The 16,452-nt window shown below is 36.9% G+C and overlaps 1 protein-coding gene across 1 annotated transcript in view; it reads left to right on the top strand.

The window, feature by feature from the left end:
• The first annotated feature begins 3,742 nt into the window (after positions 1 to 3,742).
• The window catches only part of PIK3C3 (phosphatidylinositol 3-kinase catalytic subunit type 3), a 165,828-nt gene continuing 153,118 nt past the window's right edge, over positions 3,743 to 16,452 (top strand). The window contains exons 1-3 of the mRNA XM_055559404.1: positions 3,743 to 3,913; positions 6,765 to 6,953; positions 12,345 to 12,488. Of these exons, the coding sequence (XP_055415379.1) occupies positions 3,846 to 3,913; positions 6,765 to 6,953; positions 12,345 to 12,488 (401 nt within the window). The 5' untranslated portion in view covers positions 3,743 to 3,845. The remainder of the gene's footprint in view (positions 3,914 to 6,764; positions 6,954 to 12,344; positions 12,489 to 16,452) is intronic.

Genomic DNA, 16,452 nt, shown 5'->3' with positions numbered 1-16,452 from the left:
GTCTCAAGTTCACCTTTTTCAACATTGTCACTTGACAAATGACTATAAGTCTTGGCTTATGATGTAGGATTTTTCAAGTTTCCTGATAATGTTGTCTCTTCTATCATTTGATTAGGTTCTAAAATCCCTAAAGTTACTAGAAAACTTGTAAAGGCAATTTTTAATTGGAGAAAAAGCAGTTTTGAGATTATTTTAATCTCACAATATCACAGTTATTTTATCTTGATGGAAGGCTAATAATAGATGGTAAATATTTTAAGCTATGAGTAAATTTTTTTATTACAAGCTAAAGAGAATGAACTGGGTGACAGAAACTGACAAATATAAACCTGATAATCACTACATAAGTCCTGGGCAACTTGAGGGAACAGATTATTATCAACAAATTTCTCAACCAACATTAAAGTTTGTATTTTGAATAAACATGAAATTGAAAAAAATAAGGCAAAGGAAACAAAATAAAAACTGCAAATACAAAGATGAGTTAATTAAATTACAATTGGATATGAGACCAAATATTCAATGAAGTGGCCTACCACATAAAGAAAACATTTATGCAAAAAATTATTTTCCTACAGACACGCAGTAGTCTGTAAAACTGAGAATTTTTGCAATGCAAGAAATATGTTCTATAACTTTCAGTGTCCTATATTTATGAGTTCTAAAAGATCACATGGGAAAGAAGGCATCACTTCTTTCCTTTTAGAAAAAGATACCCAAGGCTTTCATTTCCCATGGTCTTGCTAACTGGAGTCTGATACTCACATCTACTAACCACATCTTCTCAATCTATGGTTGGTCCAGGAAAGACATTGCCAGTTTTGATTTCTGTGACTTTTCCAATGCTTCTGTGACCTACCATTATCTTCTTCACTTGCATATTAGTTTTCCTTGTTGCATTATCATCTTTGACAATTACAGTACAGTCTTCTAAGATTCTCACATATACATTTTTAATATTATTTTAAACATTTTTTTCTTGATTATTACCTTTAAAATATTAACATAAGTCTACCCAGGACCCTATGAATGAATATCTTACAACTAAGAATTGATATTTCATTTTTATGCCTTTATCTGTGGTGTGTCTGTAACTGTATTGGAACTTTGAATGTTATGAGCTAATGAGAAAAGAACAGATAGACTTAAGACAAAAAAAAGTACTTTTGGGGTCAAATGAAGGCCAAATACCCTCATGGTACTTAGACTAATAGAGTTCATAGTTATTTGAATAGAAAAAGAGGCAAGAAAATGGAATTGCCATAAAAGGGCAGTATCAGTTCAGTTCAGTTCATTTCAGTCACTCAGTAGTGTCCAACTCTTTGTGACCCCCTGGACTGCAGCATAACAGCCCTCCCTGTTCATCACCAACTCCCAGAGTTTACTCAAACTCATGTCCATTGAGTCCATGATGCCATCCAACCATCTCATTCTCTGTTGTCCCCTTCTCCTCCTACCCTCAATCTTTCCCAGCATCAGGGTCTTTTCAAATGAGTCAGTTCTTCGCATTAGGTGGCCAAAGGACTGGAGTTTCAGCTTCAGCATCAGTTCTGCCAGTGAATATTCAGGACTGATTTCTTTTAGGATGGACTGGTTGGATCTCCTTGCAGTCCAAGGGACTCTCAAGAGTCTTCTCCAACACCACAGTTCAAAAGCATCAATTCTTCGGTGCTCAGCTTTCTTTATAGTCCAACTCTCACATCCATATGTGACTACCGGAAGAACCACAGCCTTGACTAGACGGACCTCTGTTGGCAAAGTAATGTCTCTGCTTTTTAATATAGAGGTCTTGAATTTCAAAGAACCAGTTCTGTAAGAGTAGTCAATTCCATATTCATGCTGTAGGCAATAGGGTTTCAGCAAAAAGGCTATGTACTGCATTAAGGTTGTTAATTTGAAGTTTTTATATCTAATTTGTAAACTTGCTTTTTAAAATTTTATAAGAAATATATTGGTGTATATATGAAGTTTACACAGGTTTACACATTAAATAATATTGTAATAAAAGCAATTTAAGTCGGCAGAAAATTTAGTTCTTTACAAATTGTCAATGTTTTATTCAAGTTTGAGCAATCTATTTCACCTTAGACCTAACACCCACCGCTGGAATTATCCCATAGACAGGGGACTTGTAACTGTTTGTTTTACCGTTGGGAGCTCTGTTGATTAGAAAGTTCAAGTTTCATTACTTAAAATTACATTTCCTGTCAGTTCCAACCATTGGTAGTAGTTATATTAATACTTAGGAACAAGTCAAGTCTGCTTTTTTTTTGGAACTGTACCTTATAAGAGACTAATTTATGTTTTTCCCTACTGTTGCTTCCACAAATGTTTTTAAAAACTTAACTTTGGACAAAACATTGTACATTAGTCATTTTTTGGCTTTCCAAGTTAAATGGCTACAAGCCTTGCAATCTTTCCTTGAAAACTTTTTCTTCTCCCCTAAATTATAATAACTTATACTCTTGCATTGTCTCTTTTACAATATGACACCTAAAAATAAACACGTAGAGATTTTTAGTCAATATCACTAACAATGAAGTGAAGTGAAGTCGCTCAGTTCTGTCCGACTTTTTGCGACCCCATGGACTGTAGCCTACCAGGCTCCTCCGTCCCTGGGATTCTCCAGGCAGGAATACTGGAGTGGGTTGTCATTTCCTTCTCCAGGAGATCTTCCCAACCCAGGGATCGAAACCGGGTCTCCCGTATTGCAGGCAGACGCTTTACCATCTGAGCCATCAGGGAAGCTCATCACTAACAATAATGAATAGCAATTATTACAGTCAACAATATATTAGGCATCAAGTGCTTACTCAGTCATTTCTCACTCTTCCAGACCCCATGGACTGTAGCCTACGAGGGTCCTCTGTCCATGGAATTTCCCAGGCAAGAATACTGGAGTGGGTAGCCATTTCCTTCTCCAGGGGATCATCTCAACCCAGGGATCCAACTGGGTCTCCTGCATCGCAGGCGGATTCTTTCCCGTAATCTGATCAACCAGATAAGCCCATTAGGCACCAAGGGACACATTGCTCTTGCCAAGAGCTCTGGGTCTAGTTGGAAGTGATTACAGTTCCATTACATTTTTATATACTAAAAATTAGTTTTATATACTAAAAGTAAACATTGTAGGAGTTTAGAGGTCAGAATTCTGAGTCCTAGACTTGCTACTGGATGTTTCTAGGTTCCATAGGTCTTCAAGTGTACATTGGGTCTAAGAACATCCAGCGGTAAACAAGCACACATGCACTCTAATCAACGTAGTGTAAAGCCAGATTTCCTTGATCTTTGCTTAGTTCTTTCTCCATTCTTTAGAACAGAAAAAGGAAATCTTTGCTTGAGAGAGCAAATACGTGATTAAACTACAGGTTTTGGAAGGGCCACTGAAATTTACACTTGGTAAATCTCTAATCCTTGTGCTTATTCCTTGGTTGACCTCCAGGCAATGAAAGTTGTTACACTTCTTTTTGAATTGAATTTCCTTTTGGTCTGACTTCAGAATAGATCCGAATCAAAAGACAGTTTCTTACTTTCTTAAAACAAAAAAATCGAAAACAAAACCGCGGGAATACCGGAAGTCTGGAATGTAACCAAGTACATTGCGTTTCCTGAATCCTGTTTGCACTCAAGCAAGATGGCGGGTCCCTTTGCACATGCGCAGGAGAACGCATGGGCGGGGCGGGCAGTTCCGCCGCAAGCGGTCGCGCTCCGGCCAGGGATTGGCGGCGCCAGGGCCGAGAGGCGGAACCGGAAGCGCCTGTGTTGTGCTGTTCTGCGAGTTCAGCCCCAGCTTCTTCCCAGCGCCGTGCTCTCGGCCTTAGGTGTACCTGTTACCTGTTGGTCCCATGGGGGAAGCAGAGAAGTTTCACTATGTCTACAGCTGTGACCTGGACATCAACGTGCAGCTTAAAATGTGAGCGGGTCCGGGGACGGGGATGGGGATTGCCGAGGCTGAGGCGGGGCGGCAAGGGCCTGCGGGTTGGGGAGAGAAGATGGTTCTTAGCTTGAGGGTCAGCCTGGCCACGGCCGAGAGGGTTGCAGCCGGGGCAGCGGAGGTGGACTGGAGGTCGGAGAGGGGCCGTGCGGAAAGGCCGAGGGCGCGATCTCGTGAGAAAGACAGCGGTAGGAGTAAGTCCGTAAATTCCGCAGGGTTTGTTTTCCAGAAAGCGTTTGCTATTCACAGCAACCTTTTGTGGGATTATTACTCATATTACAGAGAAATCAAGTCTTGGTTAAATCATCGTCCTGCAGGTGGAATGGATACTGAAGAAATTACGGAGAGGCAGATAAAGTAGCTGAGAATTGGATATAGTACTAAAAACATGAGAGGTGAGAGAGGCTTAGATTGAATCTTAGGAACAGTCAGTTATTATTGTTCAGCTACTGAAGCTGGAAGTCATTCAAAGGTGAGGAGGGTTCCGGTTGTAAAGGGACCAGAATATATGAGAAGAGATCTTCTCAGGAAAGTCTTGAGGCATCACAGTTGAAGTCCAAGACATGACGTCTTGAGACCACACTAATGGAACCGAGATGGGGAACAGCTAGGACCAAGTTGGAAATTATGTCCGTTAGCAGTCTCTTAGATACATTTTCACGTGTGAAAACGATCGTAAATTATCACAAGTTATTTATCTAACATCATTCACCATATTTTAGTCAGTATTTAACAAATGTACTTTGGACAAAGGGCTGCACACTTATATTTTCTCAGTTGTTAGATGCTCCCTTGAATGATTGTTTCTGAAAGTTACTTCAGACTCTGATAAGTCCTTTACTTTTGATTTTGTGGTGGCAGTAAGAATAATATATCAATAACCAAACTGCACCTTTGTAATGCTTGACACACCCATTTAAAGTAGTTTTTACAGATAGATGCTTATATAGGACCTGTGTTGCCATCATCTGGTAAAGGACTTTCCTTCAGTCCCATTCCTCTCAGTGTTTCTTGGGTATATGAATGCATTTTTTTTATTTGTTTGAAACTTTTGGACATTAAAAGGAAAAATGAAAAAAATTAAAGAAAACTGGTCCCTTATTAACAGATGCATTGAGTATTTTGAAGAAAATTTAGTCCTAACTACCTTTTATTTTCTGAGACTGATTTTGGAGATGACAGGAAGTATCAATTTAGGATCATAAAATCAAAGAATAGTAAATTTTAAAATTTTGTTTTCCCCAGGTCTTTTCATCTCTTTCTGTCATTTTAATAATTTGCACTTTGATGTCCCGTTTCTCAGTGCCATAGGTGAATATCGAACTGCCCACAAGACATGGTCATTTTGGGTGTTCCAAAGAACATTAGAAGTAACTTGTCCACAACAGAGCACATCATTAGCCTGCCCTTTTAATGTTAATCTTCTCTCACTCTATTTTGGTGACTGTTAGCATTATTCACTGAATTGGTTAAGATAGAAAATGAGTCTTAAGGAGTCATACAGACACCCGTCTCTCACCTCTGTTTCATCATTCTCAAGTTGCCTTGAATCTACCTGCTCAGTATCTTTGATCCATGTCCCCTAGAAAGCCCACTGCCCTAGTCTTAATCTGTCTTTTTCCTTTTAATTTTGATAAAAAGTCTTCCAACTGATCTTGCTTTCAATCCCATCTCTCCATTACATTCTTAAACTCCTGCCACAGTATCATAAACACAAATGTGATCATAGTCCTCTCACTTCAAATTGTTCAATGAACAGATTTTTGAATGTTTATTTTGTTACAGACACTGCACTGAATGAGGTGGCTACTTTGTAGCTTCATTGTCCGCCTCCCCTTGATTCTCATCTCTAGCTTCTTCTCCACATGAGCTTTATGCTTTAGCTGGACCAACTTGTAGTTCCCCAGACACACAGTCTTACCTTTTTGCCATATATGGTGTACTTTAATTCCAGGATGACTTCCTGCCTGTAGCTCTTCATCTCCTGTGTATTGTTCAAGCTCATTTCAGGCAGCCCCTGCCTCCAAGGTGTTCCTGAGACTTTTTGATGTATTTTTCTTTAATCGGAAAAATACTGGCTTTGGCCTCCTCTGTTCTGGTTTTTATTGTCTGCTCTGTTACTTGTTTTGTGATCCTCAATAATAAATTCTATTTCTGAGTCTCTGCTTCATGATTTATAAAATGGTAAGATGGTGGGAAGTAAGTAGGAAAGTCTCTATAAAATGCCTGGCACAGTATATGATGTAATCTTAATTCCCAAGCAATGTTCCTATCTCTTTTATAATCTTACGCATATTTTTTATGACTTAAAACACTGTATTTCTTAATTTAAAAAATGGACTAGATAATACATCTACATAGTAAAAGAAGTAAATAAATTGAAAGTATAAAAAAGTATGCAGTTAACAGTAAGTTTTCTCCCCAGAGCAGGGATGTAATATTTTCTTGTAACACTGTATTGTTTATCTTGTCTTTCATTGCTGGGCCTTTATGCTGAGTACAATAAATGTTGTTGAAAGAATATGGGAATAAGTGGTCAACTTGAAATTAAAAAAAAATTAGTGCTTGGAGAGCTGGTGACATCTCAAAGATAGATCTAACAGTTGATGACAGGGTTTAAAATTAAGAAGCCTGAAATAGAGAAGTATGTTGATGAAAATAGGAATGATCTTGGGTATGCTAGGATTTTAAGAGACCTTTAGACTTTAATTTTATCTATAGGAAAATGTTGAGGTAGCATAAGTTTACTAGGACATAACCATAAAGTCTTCTTAGTATTTGTTAGGTTTGTTTTAAAAAAATGTGTCTAAATGTTATTTTATGCTTTCAGAGGAAGTTTGGAAGGGAAGAGAGAACAAAAGAGTTACAAAGCCGTTCTAGAAGACCCGATGTTGAAGTTTTCAGGACTGTATCAGGAAACATGTTCAGACCTCTATGTTACTTGCCAAGTTTTTGCAGAAGGGAAGCCTTTGGCTTTGCCAGTAAGAACCTCCTACAAGGCATTTAGTACAAGATGGAAGTAAGTTGTTTTCTTGCATATGGTGGGCTCCTAACTATTCTCCAATTTTTTTTTTATGGATATTTAAAGTATTATTTGGAAGCGATACCAAAGGAATTAAAATTATTTAGTACCTATAACCGTAGATCAAGTAGGAACCTACTCAGATAAAGTTGTTATACATAGCAGTATTATAACTAATTGAGGTGGAAGTGAATTTATGTTTGTATTGAGTACATTGAAATATTTTTGTATGAATAAGAACTTGACTGATTCACAGAATGACCCAAGCCAAAAACACATCTCTACATTTGTTCCCATTCTATGCCCTTGAACACAGAAATACTACTGGATAGTCAGGTGTTTCAACTGATACTTGAAATTCAGATCTTTAGAGAGAGAGAGAGATGTATTGTCATCTGGATCAGATGTTTATCTTAAATAACTTTATTTTTAAAAGTTCTTGGTTTATTAATCATTATATATTAGCAGGCCATTGTTGGTATTGAAGGTAAATATAGTGAATATGAAGTTCCTGTTTTTCTCGTAGGTCCTTAATAAAATCTCTTTTTTGATAGAGTGACGGTGTAGTTTTCATGTTTGATCCATGAGTATTATTCAGTACCTTGGTATGCTTGGTACAGGATAAGCAGGTTGTGTGCCTCTCTAGAAAGGAATTTATACCTTTAGTATTCATGGAGGACAGGGGATGGCCACATGAACTCTTAAGCTGTGCTGTTGAGGGTGCAGCCCTCTCCCCACTTCTTTTTTTTAACCAAATGTGGCCTGGCAGACTGGGAAAAATTTTCTAGAGAGTTCAGAAATCTAAGCTCTGATGATCTGTCTGCATGGAAACTATTTTAATGATGTGTTTTTTTTTTTTTTAGTAGTCTTTTTTGTGGCTGCACACACACACGCGTGCTCGCACAAATATGTGAATGCATTTGTACTTGTTTTTCTGGAAAATTGCAGACCTGTAGAAGTAGAGAATAATGTAATGAACTTCCAGCGCCCTGTCTCCTAGCTTCGTTAATTACCTCAAGGCCACTGTTTTTATTTCACTGTTATTTTGAAGCAAATTCCATTATTGTATCATCTCAAATATTTCTGTATGTCTCTAACATAGCTACATTACCATTATTGCACCTAAAGCAATCCACCCAAACTCCTAAATTGTATCAGAGGTTCTTAAATTGGAATCACGAAGTCTACAAAACTTTGAAATTCTATGCAGAGTGTTTTGTGTCTTATGTGTTTTTACAGGGACAGCTCAAAGCTTTTATTAGACTTTTTGAGGTGGATTGTGATCCCAAAAAGACTTAGAACCAGAAATTTAGGTCTATAAAGTCAACATTTATGGTGAATTCCACTTTTTTGAGGAAAATTGTATGATGCTTCTGTACCATGCCTCGGCAATAAAAAAAATTAGAGCAAAAGCAAATTCCCAGTTAGAAGGAAGTTAGCATCTTTCTCCTCTTCCTTCCATTTACCAACTCCTCTGTGCATTGTTTATGTATTATGCATTTTCAAGGATTTAAAAACTTTCATATTTTCTCTTTCACATTGGAGATTTTTAATTTATATTTTTTAAATTGTGAAGCTAAGAAGGTACTCTAAAATACCTAGAATGGCTTTTTTTTATTATTGTTATTAAAAGGTTTAAAACAGTTGTGAAGAAAATAGATTGAGAAAATACCTCATGTTGGGTAGTGAGGCTTTTGTTTTCTTTTAAATATACATACACTTTGGGCTTAGGGGAAGCACTTGCAGATTTTGTGCATCCTGCTCTTTAGTATTTAACAGTTGAATTTTTTTTACCAATTCATCAGTACAAAAACTGTACTTCTAAAATAAATAAAGGCTAACTTTATACAGCCATTGTTTTCTATAAGCACTTACTTAAAAGAAGAATTACATATTCTGTGGGGAAAATAAATTATATTATGAAAGAATCTCTTGCTATCTTAATTTTTGCATTTCCTTAGTTGAGAAAGTATTTTTGGGTAGGATGAAATTCTAAGTGAGTCGTACGAGTTCAAATAATGAAGAATTCATTCAAAATTGATTAAGTCTCGTCTATCGTATTCTATTCTATCTTGTCCGATAATAAAAGAGCCCATAGTGAGGAAACCTGTACTTCCTTTACACTTAGGGTAAAATCATCAATTTTAGGCATGAAATGCTGCAAATGTTTACGTTACATATATATGAAATATATGAATATTATTTTGCATTGCCAGTGGTTTAAACTTTTTTAAAAATTTATATTCTGTTTTGTCATGTGGAAGATTTGAAATGGTTTTATATATAGATCTACAATTTTAAAATTAGAAAGTTAGGATTTTGGAGTGTATTAATCAGACTAGAGAATTAGTACAGTGATGTATGGGAGTGGGGTTAATGGTAGGACATTAGATCATCCAGAATAGGGCTTTGAATCTGGGAACATTTGCAAGTTGCCAGATGAATTTAGGCCTAATTAGAGTTGGGACTTCCTCCTGGTGGCTCAGATGAGAAAGGATCTGCCTGCAGTGCATAAGACCTGAGTTTGATCCCTGGGTCGGGAAGATTCCCTGGAGAGGGAAACGGCAACCCACTCCAGTATTCTTGCCTGGAAGATTCCATGGACAGAGGAGCCTGGCAGGCTACAGTCCATGGAGTCTCAAGAGTCGGACCTGACTTAGAGACTAAACCACCACAACCAGAGCTGGGGCAGTCGGAAGGGATGATGCCTGGGAAGGGAGAGAACAAAATTTTGAATACACAGCTCCTTAATGTCTCACTAAATCTTTCCATAATTTCTGGACTATCTTGAGCAGTTTTCAAACTATTTTTTAGATGCAGATTCATTCTTTAAAAGAAATCTTCTGTAGAAGCCCAGTATGTAAAACAGGTTAAAGTGTTTTTGCTTTAATTTAAAGAGGTGTGAGGACCTGGAGTTGGATGGATCAAGGTTTGAGGCAAATGATTACTTGCTCTTAGGTGTTATTTCCTGGGCTTCCCTTGTGGCTCAGCTGGTAACGAATCTGCTTGCCATGTGGGAGACCTGCTGTTCGATCCCTGGGTAGGAAAGATCCCCTGGAGAAGGGAAAGGCTACACACTCCAGTATTCTGGCCTGGAGAATTCCATGGACTGTATATAAGCCCATGGGGTTGCAAAGAGTTTGACTTGAGTGAGCAACTTTATCTATTTTCTCCTAGTCAAAGGACAGAACATAGAGTTGAGTATTTTCACAGCTCATTTTTGGATAGTGTCACTGACTTTTCTTTTTATCTTTAGCCTGTGTTAACTAATCTCTGTGGTTTGTTCATTGGCATAAGGTAACACTGCTTATAATTTACCTTTTCAGTCTGGCCCATCATGTGAATAGTAAATAAATAAATTCATTTAGTTTTTTAAGCTTATCTGTAGTGAAGAAAGGCTTTTTAAAGCATGTGTTTTATTTTTTTAAGAACTTTGTAGAAGAAAAAGATTTAAGGTCGTTTAGCGTTTCCTTTAAATTAATAGCCATCTCTAATTTTTCTATAATATAGTGGATGTAAATGTTTTATTCTTTAAATTTATGAAAATTCTGTTTAGATTCTTACTGATGCGGGTGTATCTGACCTAAACTCTGATATGCCCTTTGAGAATAATTTTGAGTAAACAGAAGAACCAATTCTGTGTGTCTGCTGGATATTACTTTGTGTGTTTGCATGGTTTTCTTTGGAGATTTTAAAAGCCATCTGTTGTTTAAGGGAGTGGGAATGATCAGATAAATCAAGTATTAAGTTTGAATGCAGAAGAAAATTTGCAGAGGTGAATAGAGAATGAAAAAAAAAATGGGAGAGCTGTGCTGTCATTACTGTTAGTAAGAACAAACATTCCTTAGTGAAAGCATATGTACAAATATGCTTTGAAAGCATTAAAAATAATAGTTAAACATTATTGATATTAATAAATAATGTGATTGAAAAAAAATCTCACCTAAAAAATTGTCATATGTTTGTCCAGAGCAGTCTAGTAACTTCTTCATGTTACAAAGTTACTGGATGGTCTCCTTTGACCTCTTTGAATTTTTGGTGGTTTCTTCTGCTTTATTGAGATACCGCTGTATATTATAGGACTGTATATAGCATATTTTGAGTATAACATGAATAATTCTAATTTCTTTCTTTTCTTGATAAAAAGCTGTTCTGGAGGATACTTACATTAAAAAAAAATCATAGTTTGGTTGAAAACAAGTTTGGTTCTAACAGGTTTAAATGTTTTCCCAGGTGTTTATTTGTTGTTGTTTTTGCCACTAAGTTATGTCCAACTCTTTGAAACCCCGTGGACTATAGCTGGCAGACTCCTCTGTCTGTGGAATTCCCCAGGCAAGAATATTGGAGTGGATTACCATTTCCTTCTCCAGGAGATCTGCCTGACCTAGGGATCAAACCCATGTCTCCGGCTTAACGGTGGATTCTTTACCACTGAGTCACCAGGGAACTGTTATTATAGCCTTGTGTCTTAGTCATATTGTCTGTTCCTGCTTTTTTTAAAATTGAAGTATGATTGATATTCAGCAAAGTGATTCTATCATACATACACATATGTATATATCTATTATTTTTTATCCTTTTCCATTATAGTTTATTATGAGATATTGATTATAGTACTCAGTGCTATATAGTAAATTTTTGATGTCTGAGTTTCTTGATTAAAGGACTTAGCAGCATTATTTTTCATGAATTTTGCCTTACAAAGATTTTTTCACGTGTTCTGTAGGCATACCTTGAAGATACTGCAGGTTTGAGTTTAGATCACCACCATAAAGCAAATATTGTAGTAATTTTTTTTGGTTTTTCAGTGCATATAAAAATGACCTTTATACTATCCTATTAGTCTCTTTGGTATGCAATAACATTGTGTCTAAAAACATAATATATGTGCCTTAATTAAAAATGACTTTATTGCTGAACATTTCCTGTGATCTGAGCCTTCGGTGAGTCATAGTAGTAACATCAAAGATCACAACAGATCACCATAAAAACATTAATAATGAAAAAGTTTGAAATATTGCAAGAATTAACCAAAATATGACACAGAAACACAAAATAAGCAAATGCTGTTGTTGGAAAAATGGTGCCCATGACTTGCTAGATGCAGGGTTGTCATAAACCTCAACTTGTAAAATATGCAGAATCTGCAAAGTCCAATAAAGTGAAGTGAAGTAAAATACAGATTTTTCTGTATTTAAAATTGAACTTGCCTAGAGCAAAATTGAGGTAAGTGCCATGTTAATTTTTGTACTACTAACTAATCTTTGGTACATTTTCTCTGAATCAAATTTCTTGTATGATTTGTTAAATTAGAAGAAAGTTACACACATATGTCTATGTTGATTTTCTGTCCTTAGCTTTATGTTTTTGTTTACCTCATTTTCATAGCTGGAATGAATGGCTAAAACTGCCTGTGAAATACCCTGACCTGCCCAGGAATGCCCAAGTGGCCCTGACAATATGGGATGTGTATGGACCAGGAAAAGCAGTGCCTGTGGGAGGGACAACAGTTTCACTGTTTGGAAAATACGGGTAAGCATTTTCTTCTCCTAATGGGAATGCTGTGATTTTTGGTAGGAAATAGTCATTGAAAGCTGGAACCTTATTTTTAGGGGGGTTGGGGGGGAGACAATTTGGCATATACTGTAACTGCTTTATTATAGGGTTTTTCTACTTTGTCATAATAATGAGAAAGAGAACAATTAACGGGATTAAAAGGCACTAATACACTATTTTGGTATGCTGCTGCTGCTGCTAAGTCGCTTCAGTCATGTCCGACTCTGTGCAACCCCATAGACGGCAGTCTACCAGGCTCCCCCGTCCCTGGGATTCTCCAGGCAAGAACACTGGAGTGGATTGCCATTTCCTTCTCCAATGCATGAAAGTGAAAAGTGAAAGTGACGTCGCTCAGTAGCATCTGACTCTTAGTGTCCCCATGGACTGCAGCCTACCAGGCTCCTCCATCCATGGGATTCTCCAGGCAAGGGTGCTGGAGTGGGGTGCCATTGCCTTCTCTGATTTTGCTATAATGGTAATGATTAAGATAGACAGGTTAAATTTGGTTTTAAAAATTTACAGATAATATTGATAGAGGTTTATTATGGGGGGGAAAAAACCAGAACAAAACCAAAAACATGATAGTCCTGAAGGGTGTTATTTCTCTATACCTTTTCTCCTGAATAGAGAGATGACTCTTCATCTTAAGAAAATTGTTGACATTCTGTTCTTTCTATGAATTAGTACCTTGTTAACCTAAAAAGGTGGTGATTATTTGTTTTTTTTTTTTTAGTTTTGTTCTTAAGTTTTATTATGACTTTTAAATAGTTTTGAAGTGTTTCAACCCATTGCTCTTTTTATTCTTTATAGTTCTCAAAAAAATTCCCATTTTTGGTCATTAGGAGCCCCTTCAAATTGATCCTATCTTCGCCAGCGGTTATTGGTAGCTTCTTTACTTTCTGGTAGTCAAACTATTACAGGCTCATTGGGCAATTTTTTGCCCCCCACCTGGAGTCTGAAAGAAGTTCTAGTCCCTTTTGGTATGAAATAATAGAGATCATAATCTAGATATTATCAAACTTTTTAATTTTTGCCTATTTTTACATCATAAAATATGAGCAAAGGTGATCATATTATGATATTTTCATTTACTCTTTGTGTTTATATTTCTGTGAATTGCTTTTTCATATCCTTTGCCCATTTTTTAAAATTGAGATATAATTCACACTCCATAAAATTCTTTGCCTTTTTTGAGTTGTCATTTTTCTTCGTAATGTGTATGAAGTCTTTGTAGATTAATGAAATTAGCCCTTTGTGTGTTACATGTTACAAATATTGTTTTTCCTGCTTGACATTTTGTTTTGAATTGTCACATATTTGTTTATTGCTTATTCAGTTGCAATTCATGAATCTTAAATTATGATACTGAGTTTAGCAGCTTTTTATAAGCTGATGGTGGTTAGGAAGGCAGGCTGTAGAACTACATTGTCTGAGTTCAAAACCTGGCTCTTTTGCTTATTGGATTCTCTGGTAGCTCAGTGGGAAAGAATCCACCTACCAATGCAGGAGACTTGGGTTCAATCCCTGAGTCAGAACGTCCCCTGGAGAAGGAAATGGCAACCCACTCCAGTATTCTTGCATGGGAAATCCCATGGACAGAGGAGTCTCGTGGGCTGCAGTCCATGGGGTCGCAAAAGAGTTGGACATGACTTTGAAACTAAACAACAATACCACCTTAACACTATATATAATTTTGCTTATTATTTGTGTACCCTTGGGCAAGTTATTTAATCTCGCTATGCCTCAATTTCCTTTTCTGTAAAATGAAATCATATTAATAGTATTTACCTCACAGAATAGTTTATGATGATAAATTCCTAAAGACAGTAATATGCTTAAGAAGTACTAAGAAAATATTAGCTGTCATTATTTCTGAACTATTTTTGTTAGTTTTGAATACTCTTAATTATAAAATGTTTTAATGTTGGAGAGGGATAATCTTCAGTAATAGTCATTTCAGAATTTCTCTGAATATTCTCTTTATTGATACATTTTAATATTTAGTTAATTTTGAAAGGAAAATCACTTATTTTATTGGGAAACTGATTGAATTACTATGTGAATTACAGGGAAAAATTGATAATCTTATAATACTGAATTTCTCTATTCAGAAATAAGGTATCTCAGAAAAACTTCATCTCAGGAATAAAATTTAGATGTAATTCCATTTAGAATAGCTTGAATCCTTAGTAATGTGTAGGTATCTTAGTTTAATGTACCTATTAAAGAATTATTTATTATTGAAATCCATGCAGAAACAGTACTTTAGACATAGCATAATATATTGTGGCCTCCAGTTTTAAACATAGTTTTTGATAAAATGACGTTATAGTAGAATGGACATATTACAAAATCAGTATTGTTCCTTTCCCAAAGTGTTTGTTTCTTTTTGTCTCTATGAGAGTGAAATTTGTTTGCCACACAGAAAAAAAGATTTATCACTCTTATTGTAGTTTTACTGGTTAAATGTTCTTAAGAAACAGCCAGATAGACCTCTTGGTTTTTCCTCCTGGCTTCTTCGTAAGTGGTTTACTTTCTGAAATATCAGTGGGAGTTTCCCTCATGGTAATGTCTCTTTTAACACGCATGCATTTTCATTGACCTTAGGATACTGTTTCCGGAGACAGTCTGACTAGACTGTAGGTGTGAGACAATAGAAATTTCCATAGAAGTACAGTGGAATAACCTGCCTACAGCCAAATAAACTCAGACCGACGAAGTACATGAAATCAGTAATCATTGTGTGTATGTGTATTTGTAATAACTCATATTAGATCACCTACTATTCCCTCTAGGCTGATGCTGCACCTCAGAAAAAGGAACTCGGAGAAGCTCTATGAAATTAAAATGACTCCTTTTTCTCTGTGTGTCCTGGGGCCTTTCCTTGAAGGGGAATTGGGTTGCAGTGGAGACAAGCCCAGGCATTCTCTCGCTGGATATTGGACTTCCTGTGTATTTTTGGATTGTGGAAGAATATGATATTCAGGATGTTTCAGGTGCTTTAGCAGAGTGCAGACATCTGCTTGTACTGCTGGGTCACAGCCGCTTTTCTGTGTGGGGTTGCTGACACTCATGGTGAGAAAGTAGCATGAGTCTTCTGGATGACCTCAGGAGGATGCCTGTGCAAAGTGTTTTTCCACGTACCCTTAAGAATCATGTCATGTGCCACCACAGTTCTCATGACTTAGGGAGATGGTGCTTTAGACCTTCACTTCCTCAAATGTTTCTTAAGCAGTGATATAGCACCTACCCCACTCTTGTTCCTGAAATAGTCCTAGTATGGGACTTGCTATTTGCTAATATCTGTTTTGTATACCTGAGTCAGTGTGAATCAGTACTTCTTGGAAAACAGTGTAAATTAATTGAAAAATCTGTTAGGATATGGGTAGAATAACTAATTGTCCTCATTTTGAAAATCTAGCTTATGAGATTTCTAAGTAGCTAAAGAATGGATTGATCATTAGGTTGAATTGGCAAAGGACCATAGATTTCTCTTGTAGATGATTTTTGCAAATGTGGGTTCTGAAGTCAAGGCAGTTGCTTCTGTAGTGGCTTGGCCCCGGGAGCTGGAACATCAGCAGCAGCTGTTGCTGGGGCCTCTGCTGACGTCTGAGGGTGATCGTGCTGTACTGTTTTCTTCTGCCTTGGTATGTGTGTGTGTGTGTGTGTTAGTCACTCGGTTGTGTTAGTCCCTCAGTTGTGTCCAACTCTTTGTGACCCCATGGACTGTAGCCTGCCAGGCTCCTCTGTCCATGGAATTCTCCAGGCAAGAATACTGGAGAATATATATAGCAACCCAGGGAATACTGGGTTGCTATTCCCTTCTCCATGGATCTTCCCAGCGCAGGGATCAAACCTGTGTCTCCTGCATTGCAGGCAGATTTTTTACTGTCTGAGCCACCAGGGAAGCTCCTTACAAAATGCCTTAATTTGGCTTAAA

The sequence above is a fragment of the Bubalus kerabau genome, chromosome 21 (genome assembly GCF_029407905.1).
Source record: "Bubalus kerabau isolate K-KA32 ecotype Philippines breed swamp buffalo chromosome 21, PCC_UOA_SB_1v2, whole genome shotgun sequence".
Classification (NCBI taxonomy): Eukaryota; Metazoa; Chordata; class Mammalia; order Artiodactyla; family Bovidae; genus Bubalus; species Bubalus kerabau.
The sequence above is the reverse complement of the archived record's forward strand: the minus strand, read 5'-3'. Positions and strand labels throughout refer to the sequence as shown.